This window comes from Macaca thibetana, chromosome 4, assembly GCF_024542745.1.
Source record: "Macaca thibetana thibetana isolate TM-01 chromosome 4, ASM2454274v1, whole genome shotgun sequence".
Lineage (NCBI taxonomy): Eukaryota > Metazoa > Chordata > Mammalia > Primates > Cercopithecidae > Macaca > Macaca thibetana.
In genome coordinates, this window is record NC_065581.1 from 38,145,559 (window position 1) to 38,159,347 (window position 13,789).

General features: G+C 47.3%; 1 protein-coding gene across 2 annotated transcripts in view; it reads left to right on the forward strand.

The window, feature by feature from the left end:
- The window catches only part of TBC1D22B (TBC1 domain family member 22B), a 75,059-nt gene that overhangs the window by 53,183 nt on the left and 8,087 nt on the right, over positions 1-13,789 (forward strand). Inside the window, exons 9-12 of one of the 2 annotated variants that reach the window (XM_050787674.1) lie at positions 1,918-2,024; positions 2,805-2,880; positions 5,740-5,867; positions 6,148-6,243. In XM_050787674.1, coding sequence (XP_050643631.1) covers positions 1,918-2,024; positions 2,805-2,880; positions 5,740-5,867; positions 6,148-6,243 — 407 coding nt within the window. The remainder of the gene's footprint in view (positions 1-1,917; positions 2,025-2,804; positions 2,881-5,739; positions 5,868-6,147; positions 6,244-13,789) is intronic. The other variant, XM_050787675.1, reaches the window with a different exon arrangement.

Below are 13,789 nucleotides of genomic sequence, written 5' to 3' on the forward strand. Positions count from 1 at the left end.
AAATACTTTTTCCCCTCTTTTCTCCTTAATACTGTGACATGGTTTTTTATGTCATTACAAGTTCCTAATAAATTTCATTTAAGATAGCTATATTGTGCCTACTGTGTGCCAGGCACTGTATTTAGCACTTTATGTATATTAACTGCAGCTGGCCTTCAAGTTGGATTTTTTTTTTTTTTTTTTTTTTTTTTTCCAGATCATTCGTAGAGTCATGGCTTTTCTGATAAAGCACCCCACCCTTCTAAAGAGGGGTTTTTTTTTTTTTTTCCCCAGCCTCGATGTTCAGATGTTCATGTTAAAAATGGCTCTTCAAACAGGATGAGAATCCAAGAGTTGTTACATGTTATCTTGAGGAGGTTCAGTTATAGGTCTTAGTAACAATTCTTAGAAATGAAAAGGCTGGGGTCAGGCACAGTGGCTCACTCCTGTAATCCTAGCACTGTGTGAGGCTCAGGTGTGAGGATCACTTGAGTCCAGGAGTTTGAGACCAGCCTGGGAAACATGGCAAAAACTCATCTCTACAAAAAATACAAAAAATTAGCTGGGCGTGGTTGTGTGCACCTGTAGTCCCAGCTACTTGGGAGGCTGAAGTGGGAGGATCATCTGAGCCTGGGAAGTCAAGGCTGCAGTGAGCCGAGATCATGCCACTGCACTCCAGCCTGGGCGTCAGAGTGAGATCCTGTCTCAAAAAAAAGAAAGAAAAAAAAAAAGCTAGATTCTGAATACATTTTGTCTGATGCCTGCGTCTCTGTAGCGCAAGGGATTGCAGTGAACATCTGTTTCCAGAAAAGGGGTTGTAGGTCTGAGGAGAAAAGCTGTCTGGTGGAGAACTCAAGGGCTTGACTGTTTCTGTGTGCGGCCTCTGGCAGACATACGCAGAGGCCTTTCTTGTTGGGTAAACACAGCACTTCTTACTACTTCACCTCTCTGTGACAGGAAGGGGGAGTTAAACACTGGCTAGGAAGGACACATCACATAGCCTTTTCCTTCTTCGGGTTTCTGGAAGGCTGCTTATGTTTTCCTCACTTGCATCTCAGACGAGACAGATTCTCATTCCTGTTACTCAGTGGGAGGTTTCCATGAGAAGCTAACAGATAGTCCTCTCCAAAGAGGTCTCGTGGCTAGATAAACTTGGGAAATGCTGGATAAACAAAGTTAAGCAGATTTACTTAATGCAGAATTTCTGTTAACTTCTCAAACCCTTTTGTGTTCTGTGATCTTCGCTAATCTCCAAGATGGGGCTATCTAATGCATCATTTCCCAACCATATTTGTCTGTGGAACCCAACCCCCCACCCTTTTTTTGAGTGTCCTGTAGGATTGATGTTTTGCAGAACCCATCTTGAGAAATACCGTCTTGTTGGAATTAAGTCCTAGAAGCACTCACAGGCTTGACTCATCTTCCTTCACATGCATACCTTCTCCTCTGAGTGGCAAGACTGTGGGTCTGCCTTGCCAGAACTTGGGAATTCCATCTTTAAACTGTGGGGGCTTTCTGATCCTAGCTGTTCTCCCTACATATGAGTGTGAGTGTGCTAGACAGCTCACTGAGCTGAAATCAAAGACATTTTCCAGGCCATCTTCAGGGAGCTGAGTATAATTCATTGAACATGAGACCTGAAGTATCATTTTCGAAAAGTGAGTGAACAAATACCAAGGAAGAGAAAGATATGTTGAACCTGATGGGACTAGTGTGAGAAATGGCCTGTCCAGTGTTGTAATGAGATCTTCAAGAACTTCCCTGGGACACATTTGTCCACCTGACACAGAGAGTCAAGGGGCAGGCCGTCGTTTCTTAACATCAGGTTAGCCTGGTCCTCACTTGGTGCTAAAGACCCCGTTGAAGACACTCGAATCTATCTTTCTCTCTCTATTTTTAGATAAGACCTCTGGACTTTCTTCACCTTTTGTTTTACAGAAGAGGATGTGGAGAACTTTGATGTGACCAACTTGTCCCAAGACATGCTGCGAAGCATTGAGGCTGACAGCTTTTGGTGCATGAGCAAGCTGTTGGATGGAATCCAGGTGAGCTGCTTCTGCCCTTGTGGGAGCATCTAGGTCCAGGGGCTCCCAGCAGGCCTTTGGTTTCATTCTTGCTCTTCTGTATCAGGCAGGACCACCCACTATGGCTCCTCCTCCTTTTGGTCTCTCTCTGTCCTTCTTCATTAGCTTTACAGCTTTCAAACAGCAATGGTGGGTTGGGCACGGTGGCTCACGCCTATAATCCCACCACTTTGGGAGGCCAAGACTGGAGGATCGCTTGAGCTCAGGAGTTCAAGACCAGCCTAGGCAACATAGAGAGACCCCATCTCTACAAAAAATTTTAAAATTAGCCAGGCGTGGTGGCATGTGCCTGTAGTACCAGGTCCTCAGTGGGCTAAGGTGGGAGGATCGCTTGAGCCTAGGAGGTCAAAGCTGTAGTAAGCCATGATCACACCACTGCACTCCAGCCTGGGCGATAGAGTGAGACCCTATCTCAAAACAAAAACAAAAACAAAACAGTGATGGTGTCATGTCCCTTGGAGTCTGCAGAAATCTCCATGTTGCCTTGGCTTTGTCATTGAAGTAGACTGCTCCTTTCTGCCCTGCACCCCAAGCATGTTGGTTTCTTCCACACTGCAGGGCTCCATTGGGCTTTCCCCCTACACTGTTGTTCTGTAGATTTCTTTGTTTCCCAGAACACTGTCACTGGCCATTGGTACTAGCTTTGGAAAACAGCCTGAACTTTTAAACGTGTTTCAGTGAATGTCAGGTGATAGCACAAGTTAGAGTCCATGTTCATCCTGGGCTCTATGTCATTTGCAGGATAACTACACCTTTGCACAACCAGGGATCCAGAAGAAGGTGAAGGCACTGGAAGAGCTTGTCAGCCGGATTGATGGTAGGTTCAGAGGGAGAAGAGTTCTCTAGCAGTAGCACAGTTGATTCTGATATGAGCCGGTTGTACTTGTGGGTCCTCTCCTCAGCTGTCTTCCTAGCCATGACCCTTTCCAGTGCACTCAGTGCTGCTGGCAGCACCAGTATCCTTCCATATCTCAGCAGGAAGGCAAAGTGAGAACTGTGCTGTTATCTCAAGTTCTTCTTTCCCCTTGGTTTCCTATCACCAGTCTCTATCGGTTCCCCTTCAGCAGCTCTCCTCAGTACACCCCTTCCCCATTTCCCCAGCCACAGCTCTGGTCCAGCTTCCTTCTCAGAGGACTTGCCTCCTCCATACTCTTCTCTTCCAAACTATCTGTCACACAACTGCATCTTTCTGCAGCTCCGTTCTGGCCACATCCCTCTTCTGCTCTGAAGCCTCCCATGACTCTCCATTGCCTTCAGCATCCAGCCTGTCGTCCGGCCTTGTCCTTCATGTTGTGATGTAACTCAGAACTCCTGGGCTTGACATGGAGTCTTCGGGCCTGGCTGATACCCGAGCAGGACTTTACACAGCTTCCCAGGACTTGTGTGGAGTGGGGAAATTGAGATGTGGCTCTTCCTAAGGCACATGTCTTTGAGGAACAGCCTTACAGGAATTCCTCAGCTTTAGCCTAGAGTTGTAGAATGTTAGAACGAAAGGACAACTCAGGAAGCTCTGCTGTTGACTGATGAAGAAACTGAGGCCCCGGGAGAGAAGTCGGTGGGATCTCTAACACTAGTTAAGTTGTAGTAGCTCCCGCAGGACTCTGCCTGTCCTGACTGACACAAATGTTATTTGTTTATAACATTTATAAATAACAAATGTTATTCCCAGGCTTTCCTACTCATTGGATTTTCTGCTTCACCCAAGCAAAGCCTTTCTTCCCTAACCTGCTGCCCACCCCCACCCCCAGCATTGTATATATTTCTGTCTTCTTTCCCAGGTTCTCTTTTCATGAAAACCTTCCTTGAGTTGTTCCACTCACTCTGTTTTATGACTCAGCATTTCAGTCTTCTGAACCCATTTGTTTATTCACAGTTACTTCCCATATGCCGCATGTGGAATGTTTTTTTCCGCTGTGTCTTATCACTCTGGCCCAGCTGTTAGCCCTCACGGTGGGGCCCCGCGGGCAGGTCTCTGACATCCCTCAACTGGAGCCTATCCTAGCACAGGGTGTATGCTGCCCTCTTCTGGGGGATAAGCTGGCTGCCAGAGGCTGGTCATCAATCAGGTTCCAACAAGCAGATGCTGTGGTTTCTGCCACTGTCTGCCCTATCCTTATTTTTTCCGCCCTTACAAATACATGATACATAAAGGCATAGTACTTTGGAATAGTGGATTTTTAAGTGTATATATATCTTGGATGTTTCTTTGCATTGTAGAAGTAATACCTCCTCATTTAAAAAAATTTGAACAGGCTGGGGACAGTGACTCACACCTGTAATCCCAGCACTTTGGGAGGCCGAGGCAGGAGGATCACTTGAGCCCAGGAGTTCAAGACCAGCCTGGGCAACATGGTGAGACCACATCTCTACAAAAAATTTAAAAAGTAGCTGGGCATGGTGGCACACGACTATAGTCCCAGCTACTCAGGAGGCTGAGATGGAAGGATCTCTCGAGCCCAGGAGGTCGAGGCTACAGTGAGCCAAGGTCACACCACTGTACTCCAGCCAGGGTGATAAGGTAGGAATCCTTCCTCTCCTTAAATTCTTCTCCCCAGAAATAACTGTTGTTTTTTGAGATGGAGTCTTGCTCTGTCGCCCAGGCTGGAGTGCAGCGGTGCAATCTTGGCTCGTTACAGCCTGGACCTCCTGGCTCAAAGGATCTTCCCACCTCAGCCTCCTGAGTTGCTGGAACTATAGGTGTGCACCATGATGCCTGGCTAATTTTTGTATTTTTAGTAGAGACAGGCTTTTGCCACGTTGCCCAACCTGGTCTTGAGCTCCTGGGCTCAGCAATCCGCCCACCTCGGCCTCCCAAAGTGCTGGGATTACAGGCGTGAGCCATGGCACCTGGCCATTGTTAATAGTTCTTCTTTCAAGAATTGTTTGAAATATTTACCATGTGCCAGGTGCCACTGTAAGCACTTTACTTGTGTTTTCTCGTTTATCTTCCCTGAAACCCTCTGAGGTGTGAGTGATTATTCCCATTTTATAGGTTAGGAGACTGAGGACAGTAATTTAGAAAACAATCCCACTAAGCATTATTTGGAGAGCTGTCATGTAGAACCAGCAGTCAGGTTTATTTGGGCTTACCTGAGAACACCACACGAACACCAAGGGCTGGGAGTCAGGAGGCAGCTGGTTTTGTTGAATATGGTGAAGCGCTTTCTGGTGAATCACTTCATATGTCAGTGGAAGAGGCTGCCCTTGAGTGGAGTTTGTGAGCCCCTTTCGCTGGCAGTGTTCACATCCCTGCTGGCTAGCCATCTGGCGGGGATGCTGAAGAGGAGTTCCTTGCCAGTAGGAGGGTGGCCAAGGTGACCTCCATGGTTCTTTTCCATTCTGGCTCCTTCTCTGATGAGTACTAAGGTGGAGCAGCCAAGTGAACTTCACATCCTCTGCTTTGTGGCCAGAGCGGCCCCGCGAAGGAAGTGGGGCTCCTAGAACATCGCTGTGGGATGTTAAAATAGTTGTGTCTGCTGGCCTGAGTTAACCATGCAGTGTTGCCGTGAGATGATGGAATCAAACATAAAGGACAGTCAGACGCCTGTTTGCCCCTCTGTGTCTGCTTACCCATGGGAGGGGCAGTAAGAAGTGGGGGCCGCTGTTTTGGCTCCTGTGGCCCTTTCAGGGTCCAGTCCCCTAGGATGATGATCCCCAATGATGCTTCGTGTTTCAGAGCAGGTACATAATCACTTCAGGAGGTACGAGGTAGAATACCTGCAGTTTGCCTTCCGCTGGATGAACAACCTGCTTATGCGGGAGCTTCCTCTTCGCTGCACCATCCGCCTGTGGGACACATATCAGGTAGGAGGGATTCCCTGGCCTCTCTGTGCCAGGCTGTCCCTGAGGTGTCCAGCTCCCTGCCAAGTTGTGGAGTGTAGCTGCTTAGAAGTTTCCCCTTCTCCCCGTTTCTACTTCCATGTCTGCTTTAGCCTCAGGGCAGGGCCTTTGCTAAGTCTCTTCACAACTCCATCTCCCCAACCGTGAAAGAGTTTCCCTCCTCCCAGTAGGAATGGAACTGAGAGGACCAGAGCTGAATCCTTGTCAGGGCTGGGAGACCTAACTCTATTTTTTTGCTTCCCAGTCTGAACCAGAAGGGTTCTCCCACTTTCATCTCTATGTGTGTGCAGCCTTCTTGATCAAGTGGAGGAAAGAGATCTTGGATGAGGAGGACTTTCAGGTGAGTGGCCAAGAGCTTAGCGTGGGCAGGGAGTGAACATTAGAATGGGAGTTAGCCCCTCAGTGGGCGGCGCAGACAGAAGGTGCCACAGCAGGTACCTGGCTGGGAGTAGGAAGGGAGAAGGGGTGCTCTGAAGGGATCATCCCTCTTAGTTGGCAGGAAGTCACTGGAGCCCAGGGTTCTTCAGTGTGAGAAGGGTCTTTGTGCCAGAATGGCTGCAGAGTGACTGGGCAGGCCTGAGAGATCTTTCAGTCATTCATTGACAAGCATTTATTGAATGCTTGCCACATGCCAGCACTGTCAAAGACAAAGGCTATATTAGGAAGTAAAACAGAGAGGTCTCTGTTCTCATAAAGCTTACATATTCTGATAGTGGTGGGGAGACATACAGTAAACATCATAGTAAATGGTAAATTAAAAAGAATGTAAAGGTGCTAAGAAATAATATTTTTTTAAAAAGTAGAGCAGGGTAAAGGTTTTATTAGGTGATAGAGAAGAGACAGGTTGCAATTTCGAATAAAGTCTCGATAGGTTCACTGAGAAGGTGACGTCTGAGGAAAGACCTGGGGAAGGTGAAGGAGCAAGCCACCTGGACATCTGCAGGAAGAGTGTCTAGGCAGAGGAAACAGCCAGTGCAAGGGCCTCAGGCAGCAGCATGCCTGAGCCATGGAAGGAATCATGGCGGTCACTGGTGTGGCCTGGAGCAGAGTGATCCAAGCGAAGAGTCGGAAGAGGTGAGGTCAGAAGAGTCACAGGGACCCAGATCACAGAGGACTTTGTAGCCACTGTAAGAACTTTGACTTTTACTCTGAGTGGAAGAGGAGCTCTAAGAGAGCCATGAGCAGAAGAGAGTGGCACAATCTGACTTACGTTTCAATAGGGCCACGCTGGCTTCTATGTAGACTGTAGGTGTGGGCAAGAGTGGAAATAGAGACCACCCAGGATGCTACTGTAGTCCTCCAGATGAGACATGAAGGTGGTGGGACTTGGATGGTGACAGTGGAGGTGTGAGAAGTGGCCAGATTTTGGATCTATTTAGTAAATAGAGCCAACAACATTTCCTGATGAATTGGGTGTAGAGTACAACAGAAAGGGGTGAGTCTGGATGGCTTTATAGTTTATGGAGAAGGCTACAGTGGGGACAGCAAGAGTCCAGATTCGGGCATATTGGATTTGAAGTACCATTAGACGTCTAAATAGAGATGCAGACTAGGCAAATATATCTTGAGTTTGGAGTTTGAAAGAGAGATCTGGACTGGACCTATAAATTTAGGAGCCTTTGCCTAGACGCTACTTAAAGCCAACACACTGGATGAGATCCCTAAGGAAGGAAGGATGGACAGAGAAGGGGACCAGGGCCCCAGCCCTGACACACTCTTATGTGACTACATGAAGAGGTCAGGGAGCAGAGGAGGCTGAGAGGGGATGACCAGCGAGAGTACAGCCTCCAGGAATCCCTGGGGTGGGGGTGCTTCAGAGTCCCTATGTAGAAAACTCAAGAAGGGCCTGTGTTAGGTGGTGGGTGGGCTAGGAGCTGTTCCAGGGTCAGGGAAATAAGGATTTAGGAGAGAGATTGTCAGGCTCTCCAAAGAGAATCATTGGGGTTAGGGGTGGGGAGTGTATTACTTTTATGCTTTGCACGTTTCTGAACTGAGAGTTTTTTTGGTTGGTTTGTTTTTAATAGGTATATACTTATTTTAAAAGCATGGGGGAAAGCCAGAGAAAGTTGAATGCTTTTATAAGTTCTAACTATAACGTAGATGTTCTGAAGATCAGCAGTGTCTCATGTGATCCCTGAGCATTACCACTCTGTGATTGGTGTTAGGCGGCAAAAGAACAGAAGACTGTTTAGTAGATAGATGGAAAGACAGGACCCAGCTTGCCCAAGTAAGGGCTGTGGAAGAAAAAGGAGAGCGGATGCGTTGATTTCTGTGAGTAGATGCTAGCCATGGTGCCAAGGCTTCAGGCTACTGATTAAGAACCATGGCTTCTGCCAGTGAGCAGCATGTGTGGCATTCTAGGATAAATGAGGACAAGGGGCTGGAATGGCTGTATGCCGGGATGAGCTATCCATTTTGATAATGTGGTTGAGGTGGAGCCGGATAATAAGAGCATGAAGTTTAATTTAGTTATCATGAGCGAGGCTCAGAGCTTTGCCATATGTGATAAAAGTGCTTCCCAGATCAGCTCAGGGAGGTGCAGATGATTCCTGGAACGGCTTTTAGCAGTTCACAATATCGGCAGAACAGAGGACAATACTCTGTGACTTTACAGCTATGTTAATCCTGGAGATGTTCTTTACTGGGTAGCATTTTCAATTATCTGGTAGGTCTGCGGTCTTTTGGCAATACCCAGCAGAACAGCATTGGGACTATTGTCTGCTGCGCTATTAACACCTCGATTAATCCTGTTCGTGGAGTAGTCTCAAGTCTTTCTTTCAGACAAAATAGAATGGGCGATTAAACTGGATAAGGTGAAAAGTTCCTCCCACCTCCATAGTTCTAAAATTCTATGAATGATAAAAGAAGAAAATGTGCCTGGGTGTTAGGCTAGACAGGCAGTGCCCTTTAGGAGACAGAATCATGGCAGAGGTGTGAGGAACAAGGGCACAGAGCATTGTGTAAGGTTGAACTGTTGGGTGTGACTTTCGCAGAGAAATTAGGCATGTGTATCCTAACTGCTGAAGGGCTGCTTGTGGTGAAATCACTGTGAAGGAAGCTCTGTAGATGAATACAGGTATTGTAAAAAACCAAACATGCCCAGCCTGGAAGAGAAGTTTTAGGGCTAAAAGCCACCTTAAGTGACTCAAAGAAAAACCAGGTGAAGTGGTTACAGAAATAAAAGTGGTAGTTGCAGCAGTTTTAGCAAACCAGCAAACTGGTTACACTTAAAGAACAGGGAAAAAGAGCCAGATATAAGGGAAGCCAGTAAGGGGTCCAGAGAGGAACAGATAGCTTCCTGTCAAGGTTGGGGACTGTACACAATAGTACAGTGGTTAAACCATGGTCTTTGGAGCCAGACTGCCTGGGGTCAGATCCCAGCTCTCCCACTTTCCTAAACATGCAGCTGTAAGTAAGTAACTTGTTTCTCTGTGCCTCCATTTTCTTATCTATAAATGGGGCAATAGGACCTACCTCCTTGGGCTATGATGAGATTAAAGTAACAAATACATGTGAGGCAGTTAGAATAGTGTACTTGATACATAGTCCTCAAAACAGTGCGCTTATTATCATTGATATTAATACTACCTTTAGTGTATTCATGAGTCCTGGAAGCAATGAGGCAAGCTTTAAAAACCCACTTTTCTAATTAAGTGGTTTTTAACATAATGAGTAAACCACACAAGGTTCATACTGGGGGAAACTGCTGACCTGGATGAGGAAACTGGGATGAGGCATCAGAAAACACAGGGGCAAAGGGCTGGGTCCCAGCTGCGGCAGAACCCCCCAGCAGCAAGGGTGCGTGCTTCTCCCTGGCCCAGCAGTTGTCTGGGGCCACTGCCTGGCAGAGGGACCAAAAACTGACAAAGGAGATCACACTGAGAAGTTTCCTTCCTGAGACCGCTGGACAAAGAAGCCTGAGGCACATTTGCACACAGGACTCTGGGAGCAGAATGGCTGGATCCTCCGGGGCCCATGGGTGGCTTGAAATGAGAGCTGTCAGCAGAGCTGGGTCAAAGCCTCTCGTGGTAGGAGGGGACTCTCGACAATTCCTGCCCTCAGCCTGGGCTAGTGTAATAGAATCGTAGTAATAATGTTAGGTTGAATCATATGCAATTGTTTTTGTAGATCAGAATGATTGAATATTGGCAGTTTTGTGAGGCTCAATCTAATAGCAGCTAAATCTTAGCGCTTTATTATTATTATTATTTTTTTCTTTTTTTGAGATGGAGTCTCGCTCTGTCGCCCAGGCTGGAGTGCAGTGGTGTGATCTCGGCTCACTGCAAGCTCCGCCTCCCAGGTTTACGCCATATTCTCCTGCCTCAGCCTCCCGAGGAGCTGGGACTACAGGCGCCCGCCACCTCACCCGGCTATTTTTTTGTATTTTTTAGTAGAGACGGGGTTTCACCGGGTTAGCCAGAATGGTCTTGATCTCCTGACCTCATGATCCCTTTGGGTTCCCAGCACTTTGGGGAGACCTCGGCCTCCCAAAGTGCTGGGATTACAGGCCTGAGCCACCACGCCCAGCCTTTTTTTTTTTTTTAAAGTAACTAGGCTGAGGTCACCCGAGTGAGTGGTAGAGGCCTGGAATCCACTCTCTGAACCACTATGCTTTGCTGCCTGTCAGTCCCAGGCCTGCCAGGTGCTTCCTGGAGCTCTTGAGCTAAACTCACATGGTGGCTGTTCCCAGGCAAGGATCTGCTTATGTTTCCACCTCAAGATTTCTTCTTCCCCATGTATCCCCCTACATTGGAGATTGCTAGCAGGCTTTCTCCTCACAAAGAAACATTTAGCAACAACAACAAAAACCTATTGTTTTAAAACTGAAAAAGAATTCCTCCCAGGGTCTTCCTTGTGACCTCCTCCTATTCTGGCTCCTGGGTTTTTCTCCTTCCACTGCCAGAAAGATCCGTGATCTCCTGCTGCCGTTTCATGCTCTCCCTCCAAGTGGCCTGAAATCACCTCGCACGCATCCCTGGGGGAAGCAGAGGCTCTAATGCTCCAGGGCGGACTGCAGCAGGGAGTCCACAGGGCTGGTGCAGGTTATGGGTGAAGAGCAGCTCTGGGCCTATCTGTGGAGCCGTAGAGCCCTGCCTGGGCCCTGGTGGAGCTCTCAGGCTTCAGTTAGATCAGTGGCTGGGGAGGCCGTGTTGACTGGGGAGGAGCAAGAGTCTCTGAGACACAGGAAGTGTTCTCTGTTTTCATCTGGGTGGTGGTTAATTGGGTGTGTACTTAGGTAAAAAGTCATCAACCTGCACGCTTAAGATTTATGTCATGAGTCCACCCTCAAAAGGTTGGAAGGAAAGTAAATGGTGGAGACAATGTAAGAGTGCTCAAATCTACCTACCAAATAGACAAATAGATGTTTTCTACCCATTTTGATGCGGGTCGTTTTTACATAATCACAATTCATTACCACAGTGTACAGTTACGTAAGTTATGTACTACTACGGAAGTGAATGGAGCTTCTGTTACCCAGCGGGGAGCCTGACTGTATCTGCCCAGAGGACAGGGCCATCTGGGCCAGCAATAGGAGGCCTGTCAGGGCCTCCTGTTTCCACTCTGATCCTAGAAAAAGGAAGTAAGAGGCCAGGCATGGTGGCTTATGCCTGTAATCCCAGCACTTTGGGAGGCCACGGCAGACAGATCACCTGAGGTCAGGAGTTCAAGACCAGCCTGGCCAACATGGTGAAACTCCATCTCTACTAAAAATACGAAATTAGCCAGGCATGATGGCACACACCTGTAATCCCAGCTACTTGGGAGGCTGAGGCAGGAGAATCGCTTTAACCTGGGAGGCGGAGATTGCAGTGAGCCAAGATCGCGCCAGTGCACTCCAGCCAGGGCAGCAAAGTGAGACTCTGTCTCAAAAAAAGAAAAAGAAAAAGGAAGTAAGCAAAGGGAACTTTTGAGGGAATACGGCTGGAGCCTGTGAGTGCTGAGAGGCCTGCTATCCCCACAGGTGTTTGTAATAAAAACATGTTTTTATTCCCAACAGCCATTGGCAGAATATGCCATCAAGGCAGGTTGCAGATGTCAGACTTGGGGAAGACTTCCCAAAGCAGATGAATGTCAGACCTCAGGACAGGAACTGGTTGAGTGAGTTCGTGATGAGGAAAGGCATGACAAGCCCCCTGTGGTCACTGCAGCACACATAATTACAACCCAAAACCAAGGGGTTACAACAGGGAGCAGGGGAACACCTCCAAAAGTCAAAAATTCACTGCACGTGTAGACGAGCATAAGCTGTGCCCAGTTGTGGGCACTTAGATGAGCAGCAGGCAGAAAATCTGTACAGTATTAAGCAACCCATAGGAGGCCTGAAAACCGACTCTAGGATAATAGTTCTATGAAGAGTGTCTGCCTGAGTCAGAGGGGACAGGTGCCTGAGCAAATACCTGGTCACTCTATTCTAAAAAGTCATCTCGGGAAAGCAGCAGCAGCAAAGCCCAGAACATGGAAGCCCAGGAATATGTCGGCCAGCGCCAGCAAGGCCTCAGAGGGCTCAGGACGGAATCTGAGGAGCACCATGCAGGGCACTCTAAGGACTAATAATCAACATTTCTTTAAATACATAAAAAGAGGCCAGGTGCAGTGGCTCATGCCTGTAATCCCAGCACTTTGGGAGACTGAGGCAGGAGGATCACTTGAGCCTAGGAGTTCAAGACCACCCTGGGCAACATAGGGAGACCCAGTCTCCAAAAAAATATTTAAAAATTAGTCAGGCATGGTGGCACACACCTGTAGTCCCAGCTACTTAGGAAGGTTGGGTGGGAGGATCATCTGAGCCAGGGAGGTCAAGGGTGCAATGAGCCATCAGTGGACAACAGAGTGAATCTCAAGTGAGTGAGTGACTGAGTGAGTGAGTGAGTGAAATGACAAGGGAGTCAGCTGGAAGAAACCATTGGAGAGATTCCCACTCTGAAGGTTTCTTTTGTAGGAGACAGGTCAGGGTTATTAAATAGTGCTAAGCCGGTAGGATGTTCCAGACCTCAATAATAAACTAAATGTAAATAAATCCCTTGAACCAGATGGCATCCACCCACCACTTCTGCAAGAACTCAAGGGTGCGATTGTGGAACATTGCCCAAATGGGGGCCCTGTCTTTACAGACATTTGGTGAATTGCCAGTTTGAATCCTGCACACAAGGGTTCGGAGGGAACCCTGGGAACTGAAGATCTTCTGCCCAAAACAAGCTGGTGTGAGAAAGGGCACAATTCCTAGACATATGAACAAAAACAAGCCATTGAGGGAAACTACACAGCTTTCTTTGAGAGGAAACTTTGTCAAATGCCTAGATTCAGGAAGATCCAATGAATAAAAGTTTGACTCTCAACAAGCTTGTATGGCAGGGACGTGTTTTTGAAAAGTTGTCTTGGGACCAGAGGAAATGTTTTGCCTCCTCACTGATTCTCAAAATAGAAGAGGTTTGTTTTAAAGTATTTGACTAGAAAGGTATTTTTACATGCTTGAATACACTTTACATTTGCAAAGAATGTTCCAGTACTGCAAAGTGATTCTATATACAGTATCTTATTTAGTAGCACATATTTAATGTTCTTTTGTTACTCATCATTATACATCCTGTCTTTGGTTGTGCCAGCCCTTATTGCAGAGTAAAATTAGTCAACTCTTAGTCACCAGCTGGGTCACACTGGTGGCTGGGAAAGACCAAGAAGAGGCAGAGGAAGAAGTGGCACTGATAATAAAAATCCATTCAAGAATTTAGCTGTAACACATCTGCAGCCGGTTCACACCTCTCAGCTGTAAGACAAACTGGATACTTTGTAAGGACTGTGGCCTATTATGCACCAAAATCCCTTACTAAGATTGTCTGGGTGAGCTGCCTGCTGGGTCCAGTGATACATTAGTAAACAAAGAAGTT